Raw genomic sequence first — 15,310 nt, 5'->3', positions numbered from 1 at the left:
TCTTTTCCACTAGGTCTCAGGTTTGTGATGTGAGTAAGCTGTTCTGACACTGAAGAAACAGCTGCATGTTATTTTGTATTCACTTCAGACTTGTATTCTATATGAAATTGATCTTACATTTTGTTTAAGAAATGTGGCAACTGTACCATGAAAGCTTATTACTGCATCTAGTTTTTTTTGTGATTGCTGGGTGTAATTGTAAAGCAGTGTAATTAAATCGAGGGATTTTGAACACCAACTTACATCTTTGTAGCTAATAGTACTCAGTGAACCTCACTGCTCTGATTGAAAAGAAATTTATTCCAAATAGGTTAGGACAGGCAGTTGTAGACAGCAAGTTTACAGTGGGTGATGCTCTGCTGAGTACAACAGGCAGTTTAAAAAGTAGCAGCTAGAGTGTCTTCTGTTATTTTCTTTCACTGGTAATTCTCTTCGGCTCTAAATTTTTTTCAGAGATGCATTCATACTTAGTTTTGTTTTGAACAAATGGTCCACTTTCAGTGTCAAAATAAGCACTTTATAAGTGCTAGGACAGTGTCTTATTACTGTCCACTGATTGGAGGAAGGGGACCTCCTGGCCTAAACTGGAATCTCACTAAACATACCTAGATAGTAACTAGGTGAGGTTATATGAAGCTGGCAGAAGGGCATGCTTGGCATTTGAAATAAATCTCTTAATGTGTTTAAAGGCATTAGAAGATAACCTACCAAAATTTTTCATGATAGAAGCTTAATAAATTATCTTCACTGTTACTCTATTATTCCTTAAACTTCCCTACCTACTTGGTTTTTAGGATGCAAGGGATTCTTTGCATTGGAAATGCTTGTTTCATTAAGAAGTGCAAGACCATACTAAAATCAAGGACTCCTTTGGTGGTTGCTCTCCTTGCATCCAACAACTAGGCTGGCTTTTGCTAGTTGCTGCATAGAAATTATAAGTCCTGTTTTGCTGAAGTAGGCTGCATCACTTAAGATGTGTTTCAATTGTGGAAGTGTTTGTTGGTGCAAAAGTAACTGATTTTCTTTTCCATCTGTGTACTTGAATTCTATAGTAAGAAAACACAGTAGTGCACAAAGAAAAGTGTCAGATTCTGAGTTCTTTATAATGTAGTAATTGTTACAACTTTATATATAGCATTTCTCAGAATTTCACTTACTAAGGAATCTTCAGGTTGATACTGATACACTTGCTTGAAAAATGAAACTGGGCATTGCAGTAAAATCTGTTAAGTTCCTGAGTAAAGCTCTGTGTATATGCCTTTAACATCTACGTAGTTATCAGGTAAATAGCCTTCAACTGAAATCCTTCTGGTTTTCCTTTTACACTGGTCTAGATGCCCATGTTTGCTTGGAGCTGCCACTACTCACTTTTATATGGAAATCTGAGGTACTGAGTTGGAAGGAACTCAGTGTAAAACACCTTTCTCATGTTTGTTTAACCTAAGTATGATGCTTAAAAGTTCAACTCAAAGGAACAGCTTACTGTAGTTTTATTATTTACTGGAAAGACTTCTGAATGCCTTAAAGACTTGTTAGTCTGTTTTGTAGAAGGTTCAGTATAAGAGACGTTGTCCAAAGCCATATGCTTCTCTGACTGGAATTCACATCTTAGTCTGGTAGCTTGAAAACAGGAATATGGCTATTCAGGAAAGGCGTGTGACAGCTACCATCACTTGAAGGTACCTGAGAGATTTTGTGATACAACTATTACCAACTTTTTTTAATGGAAATGCCACTTAAGCACTTGACCTCCAGAAAGATCCACTGATGAGTTACTGTTAAAAATACCTGTGTGGTTTTCTTTCCCTGTAACAGATGGAAGATTTCATTTTCCTTCTTGGTCTGAAAGGATTATTTCTAAGCTTTTTCTTCCATTTTGCACATAATACAAGTGAGAATTACAGTTACCTGAATGGCAGCAATTGAAAGCAGGCTTTCTTTGCTTTGTTGAACTGTTTTTTTCTTTTCAGATTTAAGTATTTATTACATGGAATGCTATTTAGCATTAATTCAGAGAAGAATCTGTTAACAATATTAAGAAAACAAACCAATATTTTTACGGATATTAGATGTCATTCAGGATCTTGAATTGTCGTAAGTTGTGCATCAGCAAGTTCATGTAAACTTTTCTAAGTACTGTTTAATGAATTGGATGTCAGTCTTGCTTACTGGGAACTTCCAGAGATTATAGAAAATGAACATGTTATCAAAGACAGTTAAATACATGCAGCATCTTTACCAACTTTAACATATTTTGTCTTTCCACATGTGAGTTTTTACATCATCCTGGATTATTTTGTAGTTTATAATCTTGAGCATGTCTCGTGTTTGGAAGTCTTTTATATCTTGCATTAAGTCCAGATGTCTTTTTCTGCTCTGACTGAAAGTGAGGTAACATTGGGAGTAATACAACCCATTTGACCTACTGAGTTTTTTGTAAATTTGCAGGAAGTGAAGTTTTGGAATGAGCACACTTGAGGGTTTTGGACAGAAGGCCTAATGCTGATGCTGTTAATAGGACTGAAAATTGAAAAAGCATGATGATGATACAGAATTTCAGAATTAATAGATTTTGGGAGGGAGGGTAGAACAGTAGGCTTTGAGAAAAATAGTAGTAACATGTTTTGATTTTAAAACTTCCAATCTAAACTATGCTAGGCTGATTCTAGATTACTGTCAGTAATAATGCCTAAGAAAATTCTCTTCTCTTCAGGATTCCTTGACTTTCCCTTTGGCACAGTTTATGTTGTTTATTTTTCCTTATTTCAAAGGACCTGGGCTCCTGTTAAGAAGTGATGGAATAATCTGTGGCCGGCACCTGATATATTGAGGGAACAGCCCCTAAAGGAGCTTGCCTGGGAGACAGTTTGTGAAATAATGCAGTAACATGTTTGCAGTAGTACGCCTCTTTTTTTGTTATTGCTCTTTTCCATTGTTGAATTTCTCTTGAAAATACTGACTGAGAAATACATTGAAGCTACTGAAATGAGCATTAATCACTATGGAGGTATTTACATCTTGAATTAGCATTGAGAGTGGTTACTTATGAGCATGGTACTTTCACTAATTGGGGCAAGGGGAGGGATTTGATCTACTTTCTAGAGGTTTAAAAATCCCAATCAAAAATATCCTCTGGCTTTAATAATGCACTATTTTCACTTCCTGACAGTAAGTTTGTGTGTAGCTTGCATTACCCACAAGCTAGTGTTTTTCATAAATGTATAAGTTGATTTAAGCTAATTTGTAAGATCATGTATGTTAAACCCTGCTTGAAAGTTTACTAATACTTCTAGTATAAAATAGGTTTTTTTCTGCTTCCTAATAATTTAATACTTGCACGGGATGTTAGATTAGTACCAGTACTGCAGTCAAATAAATCTATACATTGCCTGATTGATTTTATTTGAATCCATGACTTTATAAACAGAAAGCTGTGTAATCTAGGGCCAGTTATGAATGTTACAACTTCTGAAAAAAGGTCAAGCAGAGTAAGGTGATCAGTATGTAGTGGTTAAAGCAACAATTAAAACCCTCAAAGCAATTAAAATGTCTTGAAAGTGAATATACCAAGCTTTATAATATTTATGCTGAATACTGAAAGTCTTGCTAGTGGAAAGATTGTACACACAAAGGTTTTGCTAGATCCTTCAGGCTGTTTCTGTTTCCAAACTGCTCAATTACTAAATTTGGCACAATGCTGTTCTAAGTAGCTGTAGTGTGCATGCTGAATCAATTTCAAGTTGGAAGAGCTTACATGCTGCCTCTTAGTTGAAAAAGCATTGGGTATTTCTATTCTGTATTTATGGGGTGTTTTGAGTGTATGATAACAGCATAGTTGGATTATTGCCTTTAAGCTTACTCCTGTATACAGCCTACAGTTGACAGAAATGTCCTTGCTAAAATAATACTGTTCACTGAAATTCCTTGCCTTAACTACATGTCCTCACAGCTGATATTGCTAATGCACAGCAGTAACTAATATATTAATTTAATCTTTCACATTTGGAAATTATTTACTAAAGGAGCAAAAGGAGTGTTTCTTTAAGTGTGCTTCTCAAAACTGCTGCTTTCAATTGTAAGGAAAGGAAAGTTTTTCTTACTGTATTCTAGTATCTCTTTTCAGTCCACTTAAAATCTGCATTCATTTAAGCCCAGTTAATATTGTGTCAGAGGTCAAATGTCATGTGAAAGCCTTGTTTTCAGGGCTGGAGGGAAATTAAGTGTTTGTATGGAGCTTAATGAGAGGTGAAAGCAAGAATTTATTGGATATATTGTAGACTGAAATACTCTTTTTCTGATGGCGCAGTTGTCTCAGTAGCAACTGTTCAAAAGGTGTCTTTGAGGAACAGAATTAATATAGAGGTGCCAAAGCATTTTATAGGAAAAGGTGAAGTTGTTCATTCTTACAGATCTGTTACAGCCTCTTGGAGTGTTTCAGGGCTTGGGGCCACTGCCCTTGACGTGTTCGTGTCACACATCTTGGCCTTTGCTATTCCTCCTCTGTCAAGTTTGTGGAGGCAGGGACAATTAGCATAGTGTTGAAATTAGTTCCCGCTTTCTGAAGTGTGCTGCCTGCAAGATAAAATTCTTTTAATTCCTCTACCTTTATAGATGTTTTCTTCAATGGTGGGGGTGGTATTTCAGTGCAGTTATTCTCTGTCCATTTCCTCTTCACCCAGCTCGATTAATTGCTGAGGAAATAGCTCTGAATCTCTGACTCAATGCATAGATTAAAAACAAGGAATGGGAAAAGCAAATTTCATACCTTTTTCTTTAATGCGAAATCAGTACATTCCTCTCATATAAGTAAAACCCTGCCTAACTCTTACCTTTGGATGTTAGAGTAATGCCTACTGCTAATATATTGCTATTCTTCTTACACAGACCAGCATGTTTTGGAAATTTGATCTCCATTCATCATCACACATAGATACCCTTCTAGAGAGAGAAGATGTAACACTGAAGGAATTGATGGATGAAGAGGATGTTCTACAGGAGTGCAAGGCTCAGAATCGCAAACTTATAGAGTTTCTGTTGAAGTCAGAATGTTTGGAAGACTTAGTTTCATTTATTATTGAAGAGCCACCTCAAGACATGGATGAAAAAATTCGATATAAGTAGGAAAACTTTTGGGGTGGGGGAGATTTGGAAGATGGAAAGAGGACTAAATAAGTCTATTTAATTTGATAGTGTGAATCCCTGTGTGCTGGTATATAGTACAGTACTGGTGTGTTTGAGATTAAGTATGTTTTCAAGAGGCTTCATAGAATTTATAAGTAATGGAAGCTTCTTATCCACAAATGCTTTCAAAACCAGTTCATGTCCAAAGGAGTTGCTAAAAAAGGTTCAACCAGGACTCATATTAAGTTTCCTATAGTTGTGTTTAAGAAAATAGTTGAATGAAAAACCCTTTTTGGGTAGTATAACTGAATGGTTAGCTTTGTTTTGTTGATTTGTAAGATGTTTTGAAGATACCTTTTAGAAGATTTGTGATACTCCTTGGAACAATGTCCTTAAGGTCTTGATGCTGATGCTTTTCTTTCCAGAGTATGGCCATGACTTCTGGCTTACTGAGAAGGTTCAAGCTCAAAATCCGTCTAGAGATTTGTAGAAAAGCACTTCTACTGCTTTTGGCCTATTTTAGTGTTGTCTGTACAGAAAGGGGCTTTTTTTCTTAAAAGGTGTGTTAAAATAATGTGAAATAAGTTACACTCTTAGCTGCAGAACTTCACCGTTTCTGAAAAACCAAGCCTCCTGTTTCTAGTAGAGTTGGAAATTGAAGCAAATTAGAAGTCAGTACTTGAAGAGATAGATTTAACAATAGATCTTGAAATGAAAGCTTTCTATCTCCTTTTTCAGAAAGTGTTCTGTTGCTACTGAAGATTGAAGTAGTGCCCTTCTTAAATGAAAACAGAGCTTATAGGCTGAATGTGCAGTTTTATTACTTTGTGTTAGTTTGCTACTTTAGTGTAAACCACCCCTGCTTGAAAATTTAATCAGATGCATTACCAGGTTCTGAATTCAGAGGTGGAAGTATGAGAGTTCTGATGTATGAGTGATGGAAAATTTTTTCTTTTCCCCAGATACCCAAACATATCATGTGAGCTGCTTACATCAGATGTCTCACAGATCAATGATAGGTTGGGAGAAGAAGAATCCTTACTCCTGAAACTGTACAGCTTCCTCTTAAATGAATCTCCTCTAAACCCCCTCCTGGCCAGTTTCTTCAGCAAGGTGTTAAGTATTCTTATCAGCAGAAAACCAGAACAGGTAACTGTAAACTCACCTATTTTACAAGTGCTCTAATAAAGCTGTGGAACTCAGCAATTCTGCTTTAAGATACACAATTGAGGGATAGCAGCAGAGTCAAAAGAGAGCATTCAGGTTCCACCCTAGCTGAAGACACCTTTTCATTATGCACACGATTAAAAAAATACACTTGGATGAATAGATGTATTTGATTCAGATTTGCCTGAGCTATTTATGCAGTGAATGTTTGAGTGCCTACCTTTTGCCTTAGCTCTGTTTTATATGATCATATTTGCATTTATTGCTGTTAAAAGCAAATGTAAATGACTTGAATCAGTGATAGTGGTCCTGACTTGGTGTGAAGAATTATTTAGAACAAGGAGAGAAACATTTGGAGTCCTTGCTCAGAAATGCTCTTGTGCTCAGTGTATGTGGTCCAATACTGCAAACAGATGCAATGACTTGACTCTCAAACCTGAGATACTGTTTGTATTAAGAGTTTTGCTGTGTTGAGCTTTGCCCACTAAGCAGAGATGAGACTGATTCATATCAAAAAGAAAACCTGACTCTGCTTTGGATTATAAGTAGGTTATGGTCAGCCAGTTGGGTTTGAAAGGAGACCCAGGACACACTGCCTGTAGTATGGATCTGCCCTGTGCCTGGGTTTTATCTTGTTTTGCACTGCAGGCTTTAAGTGGCAGAAATTTAAGAAATTCTTGTCTATTTTTGATAGGAGAATGAAATGGAAAGTGACTGGTGTAATTTATCATGTAAAATACATGAAGCAAATATAAGCTTACTTTTTCATTTCCAGATTGTAGATTTTTTAAAGAGGAAGCATGATTTTGTAGACCTCATTGTTAAGCACATAGGGACCTCTGCTATCATGGACTTGTTGCTCAGGCTACTGACTTGCATAGAACCTCCACAGCCCCGGCAAGAAGTGCTAAATGTAAGTAAAATATTGCAGACCTTTGGTTTGACATGTGTGAACTCTAAGCTGACTTAACTTCTGCTGGCTTTACTAAGTTTATTTCTTGAATATGCTGAAATTAGATGTGTGGGGGTTTGTGTTTTTTGTTTGTTTGTTTGTTCTTGGTTTTGTTTTTTTTTTTTCTGAGCTGCCAGTATTTTTCCAGTGAAACCCCACTGCTGATGGGGACAACTTAGAACCCGAGTGGCTGGTCTCTTCCCCAGTCTTTGGTATCTAACTTACACCTGCAGATGCAATTTTAAAATTGTTTTGAACCTTACCAAGCACACCTTGGCATCAAAGTTTTTTGAAGTTAACCTAAGATTTTCTTTTTTACTGTGGCTCAGAAATGCTGATTTTACTTCTTTTTGTTCTGAAGTATTGTTAATCCTTATTAGAAGTATTGACATTATGACTTGTGGCAGTTGTCCAAAGGCTACTTTCAATTTCATGAGTACATTTAATTAATCCACTTGGGAAAAATTCATATTAACATCCACAAACATTTTTACAGTGGCTGAATGAGGAGAGAATTATCCAGCGGCTTGTAGAAATCGTACACCCATCTCAAGACGAAGATGTAAGTATTGGTCTGATGATGTCTTGGACTGGCTACCTAGCGCAGAGGCTAGACAGAGTTAGAGAATAAAGTGGGTGTTTATTCAAGGCCTTTAACAGATACACCTTGGGCAGTGCAGGAGCCCTGCAGAGGCTACACCCAAGGTGGATGGCGGTCATGAGTTTTCTCAGACAGATGTAAGTTTGGTCTATTTGCATATCAGAGGTTAATTGTCCAATTATAGCTTGAGATAATGAAGTTATGCTGCCCTGGTTTGCTTCTCCCCTCGATTTACTTTTGTTGATACTTTTCAGGCCTCAGGCTGTGATGGTGACCTTGGTTCTCAGGCCTGGAAGGATTTTGTCTGACTAAACTGTGAAGAGAGCTTGCTAACACTATATGAAGTTCACTTACACACTAGTGCAGTACAGGATCTGAAAAATAGAAAAGCTAAAACTTAAGGCATCAGTGGTACTCTCCTGGGTCTATCTGTTCAGCTGTACAACATGGTGTTAGAACTCTTAGTTTTACTGTTTTCTGCTTGCTTTTTTCAGTAAGTTAATTTCTGTATTAAGTGTGGTTATTTGAGAAAGGTTATGTGGTTTTGTTCACCTCCCTGCCTTAGGCATACTTGGAGTTGTTGGAAGATTCAGCTCTCATGTTTTGCCACCTTAATGTTGGAAATAAATTCTTGCCACGTGCTTCAAGGTTTTTTTTTGTTGGGTTGTTTTTTTTGGGTTTTTTTTTTTTTGGTTTTTTTTTTTTTTTTGGTTTTTTTTTTTTGTTAAAGGTTAGTTAAGGCATAAAGCTACTGCCTGAATGTTTTTTGAGTAGGAGAGTTCTTGTTCATGTTGAAACTTTCACCTTTTTTAACTGAAGAATTAGCATCTAGCATGTTATTATTCTTGTAGTGCAAAGTGCTGTTTTTCTGTTTCAGAGGCATTCAAATGCATCACAGTCACTCTGTGAAATTATTCGTCTAAGCAGAGACCAGATGCTACAAGTACATAACTGTTCAGAACCAGATCCACTGCTTGCAAGTTTAGAGAAGTAAGTTGGTTTGAATTTTTAATTTTATTCTCACTTCATAAGAAACTAGTTTTTAACTTTTGACCTTGAAAACCTTCAGAAATGGCAAGCTCTTTTTAGGTTAATTTTCTTGACTGCCTGTCTTCTGTTTGTGCAGTGAAAAATAACTTGGCAAGTAAGCAGAGGACACCTGGAAGATTTTCTAGTGAGGAATGTGGGAGAGAAGTTGTCTCACTAAATTATTTCCTGTGCTGCCCAATTGAATGATACCTTATGTGTGGAGGTCAGCTTGATACCATGCAGACTAAATATGGGAAACTTGAGCTTTGTTCTGTTACTTAAGTTAATCTAAGTGAATGTTTCTGCCAGAAAAGATTCTGTATTCCATTTTCCCTTTTTTTATGTGGGCAAATAGTAGTTACTTCTGCTAACAGCTGTCCTGAAGTGGTTTCATCTGTTACCAATACTTTTCTTTTTCAGACAAGAAATAATAGAGCAGCTTCTGTCTAATGTTTTTCATAAAGAAAAAAATGAATCTGCAATTGTCAGTGCAATCCAAATCCTCTTGACCTTACTTGAGACAAGACGACAGACGTAAGTGTTATTATTTCACTCAGTTTATGCCTGCAGTAGCAAATGCCTTCCTTGTGCTTGAGACCAAACCATTTCTGTGACCTGTTGTAGCTGAAGGAGTAAAAATGCAAATCAGGTGAGTGTGGTTGGCATTGCTGCACTTTCACGAAATGACTGGTCTTTTTGCAGCTTTATCTAGTGTGAGTACCAATAGACAGATCAGACTAAATACATTTCATCAGTTTGTTTCTGGATACAGGGAATAGAATAAATAAGTATAGTGCAGTGACTGAATATTGACTTTTTAAAAGTTATGTGTAATATTATTGCAACTTAATTTGGAGAAACTGCTGAACAGATCTCTCTGGTACATTCAACTTACGTCATTTCAGATAGACAAATGAAGCTCTTCAGCTGCTTCAATAAAACAAATTAAAATGTAGTTTTTAATCTCAAAACTATTTTGGGGATTTCAAGCACAATAAACCTAGAAATATCAGGGCTAGTGTTTGGGAAAATCTCTTGTTCAACCATTATGCCAAACTTAATTTTTATCTGTGTGTAACCCTAGGTTTTTGCATTTTTTGCCTCTTCGTTATTTTCACATCCTTTCAGAACTGTTACATACCTCAGAGATGTTTTACAACTAGTTTTGGTACTAATTACCAAATTCTGCTTATGTGCATTTTAGATTTGAAGGTCATATAGAGATCTGTCCTCCAGGCATGAGCAATTCCACATGTTCTGTCAACAAAAGTGTTTTAGAAGCCATAAAAGCACGACTTTCATCCTTCCATGAGCTCCTACTTGAGCCTCCGAAAGTAAGTGAAATCTTGTGTTAACAAATTAATTGAAGCAGAACTCACCATGTGTCTGTTTTAGGCAGATTATAATAAACAAGACCCAATCTGACAACTTTCAGGCAGGCACCCAGGCTACTTCCTAGCCTGTTGTGAGCTTTGGCTCAGGCAAACAGTAATAATGAACAGCAATGCTTTGTGCTTTTCCAGCACAAACTTGGTTTAATTAGCAAAGTAACCTTGGAGCAATTACTCCTTTCTAAACACAACAAAAAGAGATTTGCTATATATTCTCAAGGGAGGATTTTGTGTTTGGAAATCCAGTCTGGATAGGAAATACGCACTATAGATGCTGCAGTTGTTTGGAATTTTGGAATGGCCCACATGAGGCTTGTGCATTTCTCTTGACTTTCCTAGGACCCAAGTAGATTAGCTCCATGACACATCTCTGCACCCTAGGCATGTTAAATTCCTTGGGCTTTTTAACTGATTAATAAACTTACCTCTGTCATGTGCTTGCCAAAGATGAAAAAAAAGTATAAATAGGGGGGTTTACCTGCGATTCATTTTCACATTTTCACTGGCAGAATTTCAGCTGGAGTAGTGCACCCTGAACTGGGTGCTGCAGATTTTAACAGAAAAATGAACGTGAAATTGTTTTTAAATATATGAAATTAGGGTTGCTGAGGCATTATAATATATCTAGACTGTCCACCTAACTGTTCTTGTACATTGTAGTAATGTAGAATAGCTGGATTGAATGAGAATTATTGCTGAGGAACTATATCGTAATTCCTGTCAAGGTTGAGTAGACTTCATCTACTTTGAGATCCTGTCTGTAGTTAGCAATAATTTTTTTACTAAGTTGTAGCTTTCATGTGACTGATTTTAGTGCTTCCTGTCTGTGGAATTAAAATAAGCTACAGTATTTGGAATTAAAAATAGGGGGGTTTTGTAGGATGAAGGTAAGACAGTTGCTCAAGGACTAAATGTATCTATTTTTAAGCACTACTCAGTTATTGTATGTAGAAATAATAAGTTGAATTTTTAAAAGATATTTTTATGGGTTTATGTATTAAACTTTTTTCTTTTTCAGAAAAGTGTCATGAAGACAACCTGGGGTGTACTGGATCCACCTGTAGGAAACACACGTTTAAATGTGATTAGATTAATATCTAGCCTTTTACAGACAAATACAAGCAGTGTGAATCAGGAGCTTATAGAACTTAACAGCATAGGAGTCATACTGGTAAGAACTTTATGCTGTCTTCATTTTTTGATTGCTGTTGAGATCTTGTCTGCTTTTTCTGACTCTGCAGATAATTTTCCAGCCTAACTTTTCAGCACCTTTGTATTGTGATGTCTGTTGCTTGGTTTAAGAACTTTTAATATTGGATTTTACTGTTAATCTGTCTGAGGGAAGTGTTTTCTTCTGACCAGTTGAATGGTTCTTATTGCTACACCTTCATAAATACGTGAAGTGGTTTTCTTAATGAGCTTATTTTCAACTGGATGTTCTTGAGTTTTCAGCCATGCTCAAGGCTTCATTGCTATTTAATTTTTCCCTAAGTTGTTCCCTCAAAGCCCCTTTTTCTCGCTTAATATGTGGCCTATGGAAAGGTATCTCAGCAGTGTCCTGTAAAGGAACAGTTATTTTTGGTAGCTTGTACTCCTTCAAACTTCAAAGCTAGGTGGTGTACAACAAACTCAGTTACCTAACTCATTGCTCTTTGCTGCTGTGAACATGTACTTTGAGTACTTCCCACTTGATACTTCCACTATAGCAGATGTATTTTGTGTTTTGGTTCACCCAAGAAATCCAAATGCTGGTTGATTAAAAAGTAACTTGAAATAATATAGAACTTAAGGTAGTTACTGAATAACAATATGTAAGCTTCTAAGTTGGCAGGTGCAAGCTTAAAGTGTAAATACCTTCTCTTCCTGATTTTAGTCCAAATCCCCTTTTTCCTGTATGCGATTAATACAGCGTGTTTGAAATGTTTTCATCTCAAATTTTCTTCACAATTGGGTTTGCAGACAGGTACTAACTTTTATACAAATAGCTGACTTCAGTGTAGCTGCAGTTTTTCCTAGGTCCATTGTCTAAGGAAGCATACATACTATGAATGCTTGCATATTCTTGTAAATAGATTATTTTGTGAACTCTGTTCAGTGGGGTTTGAACACACTTTCCTGTTGCAGGTTTTAAATAAGAAAAAAGTAATTGTAGCCATAGCAACCTCAGTGCTTCATGCTGTTTGCTGAAAGAGCACGTTTTACTGAGCAGACTTGACTTCAGAAAAGTTATGGGCGATTGTCATTAGTTTAGGAGGACTGAAGATAGATTGAAGACCTTTCGCTGTACTTTGAATGAGACTAAAATTATTCAATACTGTTCTAATCACTGCATGTATTTCCAGAACTCACTACATTTTACCAGTGATTTACCAGTGATCAGCAGTCATTTGAATTTTGCAGTGAGTAGCCTAAAATAACTAGGCTTGACAAAAGTCTTACTTGTGTTTAAGAGAAAAAATGTGGAGAAGCAGGATCTTGACTAAATGGAAGCTGTTTATTGTATTTCAACCTCAGTATTTGTCTTGTACTTTGTTAATAATGTTAAACTGCTTCTAGATTATCTGAGGTACGGGATGATGAGTTTGAAACAGATACAATTTCATAAGGAATCTCACTGAAGCAAGGAGCACATTTATAGAAGGGTATTATAGATACTAGGAAGTTAAGTGAACTCAAAGTCAAGGACTTCTAAAGTCATAAATAACACTTCTGACTGTGGGACTTTCTGGGCTGCAGCTGGCAGAAGGAATGTAAGTAGGGGACATTACTTCTCCCTGTCTTCATAGTCTGAAACTGCATTACTTGCCACCCCTGCAATAAGTCCAGTAGTTGCATTCTTGTTCTGATCCAGTATAGTATTCCTTGCATTCAGAAAATGGCAAGTATTTGTGACTCACAAAACCAGCAAAAATTACTGCTTTTGTGGGTCACAAATTTTCTCTTGTACAAAAATACTTAGTGTAAAACTTAAGATTTCTTCCAGTGTAGTCGTTCAGATGATTAGGTGGGTGAGACTGTTGGTTATGTTTAATGAAAAGATCTTGGTTTGTGTAAACCTTGGTGAATTTGTTTTTCAGGACATGTTTTTTAAGTATACATGGAATAACTTTTTGCATACTCAAGTAGAAATCTGTATTGCATTGATTCTTGCAAGTCCTCTTGAAAACACGGGAAATGGTACAATTACAGATCAGGATTCCAGTGGGGACAATCTCTTACTGAAACATGTAAGTTGTGTTTTGTGAGTCTCCCGAATTTTCCCGTTTCCATGCAGTTAATTTTACATAAAGTTACACCCCTTTCTACTTAATGTATAGAATGAAAAAGAGTGTCTTTCTGGTTTTACTTAAAATGTTAGTTCAGGGTGTTAAACCTGAAACTGCCATAGAGTAGATTTTTTTTGTTGCTCCATAGTGAGCATGGTGAAGAGCTGTAAGTATTTATTTCCCCTGAAGTTCTTCCTATTTTTAAGGCTTAAAATCGCTATTTCAGTACCTTTATGCTACTCCAACAACTCAGCACTTAGAAAGCAGAGTAGAATTAATACAGGTTTAGCTTTAGTTTCTGGTTGTGATCTGACTAGTGGACTTTCAACCCTTTAATGAAAGTATAGATCCTGAACTTGAAATTAATAGTCTTGCAGACTTTAGTATCCACTGTAAAATGCATAAATAGTGTTCCATTTTACTACTACTAACCATCTATTGCTTTTTTGACAGCTCTTCCTTAAGTGCCAATTAATAGAAAGAATACTTGAAGCATGGGAGATGAATGAAAAGAAACAGTGAGTAATTCGTTTCTTCATTCCCTGGAATTGTCTAAATCAGACTTGAGTTGTGAAATGAATGTGTAACCAATTCTGAAGTGATGTAGCCACTTCCAAAATCCTTGTATGTTAATATTTGGGTTAAAGCTTTCTTTTGTACTTTTTGGTAGCATTCTAATTCTTCTTCCTCTGGCCTTTTGGGAGCACAAGAGTTGTCATTCTTGCCATATATAAGATATTACTATGATCTTTACAGTTTACCCACGGTCCAGTAAGAAATAAGCATACTGTAAGTCTTAAGGAGACAGGAGATACTTCTCCCCAGTAAGCAGCTGGGAATTACTTGTGAACACATCAAAGCATATCACATACTGGGGAGCATCAGACTCCTAAATAGTAAAAGCTAATTCCTCAGCAATAGAATACCTTCTAAAATTTTGTGTTTGAAAGAATGTAAGCTTCAAGTAGCTAATATGGCCTGAAACTGTTTTTGTAGCAGGAGAAAAAAATCTGCACTTGTCACCTGAGGTGGTAAAATGTTCTCACGAAGGCCAAATAATTTTAGTTCTGGAGGTACTGAACAGTAAATGTTAGTTCTGACCTGTCAAAATATTGAATTGACTAGCTGGGGTAGTGCTGCTGGTTCAGTGGAATGTTGAGGCTGTTCCACTCCCCAAAACATTTGTATCTGAAGTGAATCAGATAGTAAATATATAGTTAATGTAACTGACCTGGAAATAAGGATGGTGAAGGGGAGTGGGGGAAAATAGAAAAAGGAATGCACTAAATTTAACTGTAGAAAACATGCTCTCCTGAAAGTCTTCCATTTTATATCAATTCTCCTGAGGTTATAGAGAATCGCCAGCTTTACTGGCCATTAGGTTCTCGTAGGAGAGAAATATGAAGTTTTCTCTGTAATTCCAACCTAAAACTTAAAAGTTTTACTTGGATAAGACTGTTCTTGATCCAGCACTTACCATATGAATGATTTAATTAAATATTTAGTCTCACATTTGGGAATACTAATGAAGAAAATAGTGTTTCAAACCTTAGGTAGTGCTTTTATCTGGAAACAGACTTGTAATGAATTCATTTCTTTATCCAGTTTTGTAGAGGTGTGTCTCCAGCTGTAAAAGGTAAATCTTTAAGGGTACTTTTAGCTTAGCTGTTTCAGGAAATGGGTATTTTTTTAGTCCCTTTGTATTCTGTCACTTAACGTTATTTCAAGCAGCTCCAGAAGCTTAAGGGTGACTGCGTTCTGCTAGTGAAAATCTGACATAGTA

The 15,310-nt window shown here is 36.4% G+C and overlaps 1 protein-coding gene across 8 annotated transcripts in view; it reads left to right on the top strand.

The window, feature by feature from the left end:
• The window catches only part of PPP6R3 (protein phosphatase 6 regulatory subunit 3), a 58,141-nt gene that overhangs the window by 24,621 nt on the left and 18,210 nt on the right, over window positions 1–15,310 (top strand). For 4 of the 8 annotated variants that reach the window (XR_008431572.1, XM_053946198.1, XM_053946199.1 and 1 more), the window contains 10 exons: window positions 4,885–5,117; window positions 6,084–6,270; window positions 7,064–7,201; window positions 7,737–7,802; window positions 8,719–8,831; window positions 9,291–9,404; window positions 10,075–10,204; window positions 11,280–11,432; window positions 13,339–13,488; window positions 13,981–14,045. Coding sequence is in view for 7 of the 8 variants with exons in the window: in XM_053946198.1 (XP_053802173.1) it covers window positions 4,885–5,117; window positions 6,084–6,270; window positions 7,064–7,201; window positions 7,737–7,802; window positions 8,719–8,831; window positions 9,291–9,404; window positions 10,075–10,204; window positions 11,280–11,432; window positions 13,339–13,488; window positions 13,981–14,045 (1,349 nt within the window). In the remaining variant the exon portion in view is untranslated. Of the gene's footprint in view, window positions 1–2,771; window positions 2,900–4,884; window positions 5,118–6,083; window positions 6,271–7,063; window positions 7,202–7,736; window positions 7,803–8,718; window positions 8,832–9,290; window positions 9,405–10,074; window positions 10,205–11,279; window positions 11,433–13,338; window positions 13,489–13,980; window positions 14,046–15,310 lie in introns of those variants that run through there. The other 4 variants (XM_053946202.1, XM_053946201.1, XM_053946203.1 and 1 more) reach the window with 2 other exon arrangements.

Source organism: Vidua chalybeata, chromosome 6 (assembly GCF_026979565.1).
Source record: "Vidua chalybeata isolate OUT-0048 chromosome 6, bVidCha1 merged haplotype, whole genome shotgun sequence".
NCBI lineage: Eukaryota > Metazoa > Chordata > Aves > Passeriformes > Viduidae > Vidua > Vidua chalybeata.
Note: the sequence above shows the minus strand (reverse complement) of the source record. Positions and strands in the feature narration are given on the sequence as shown.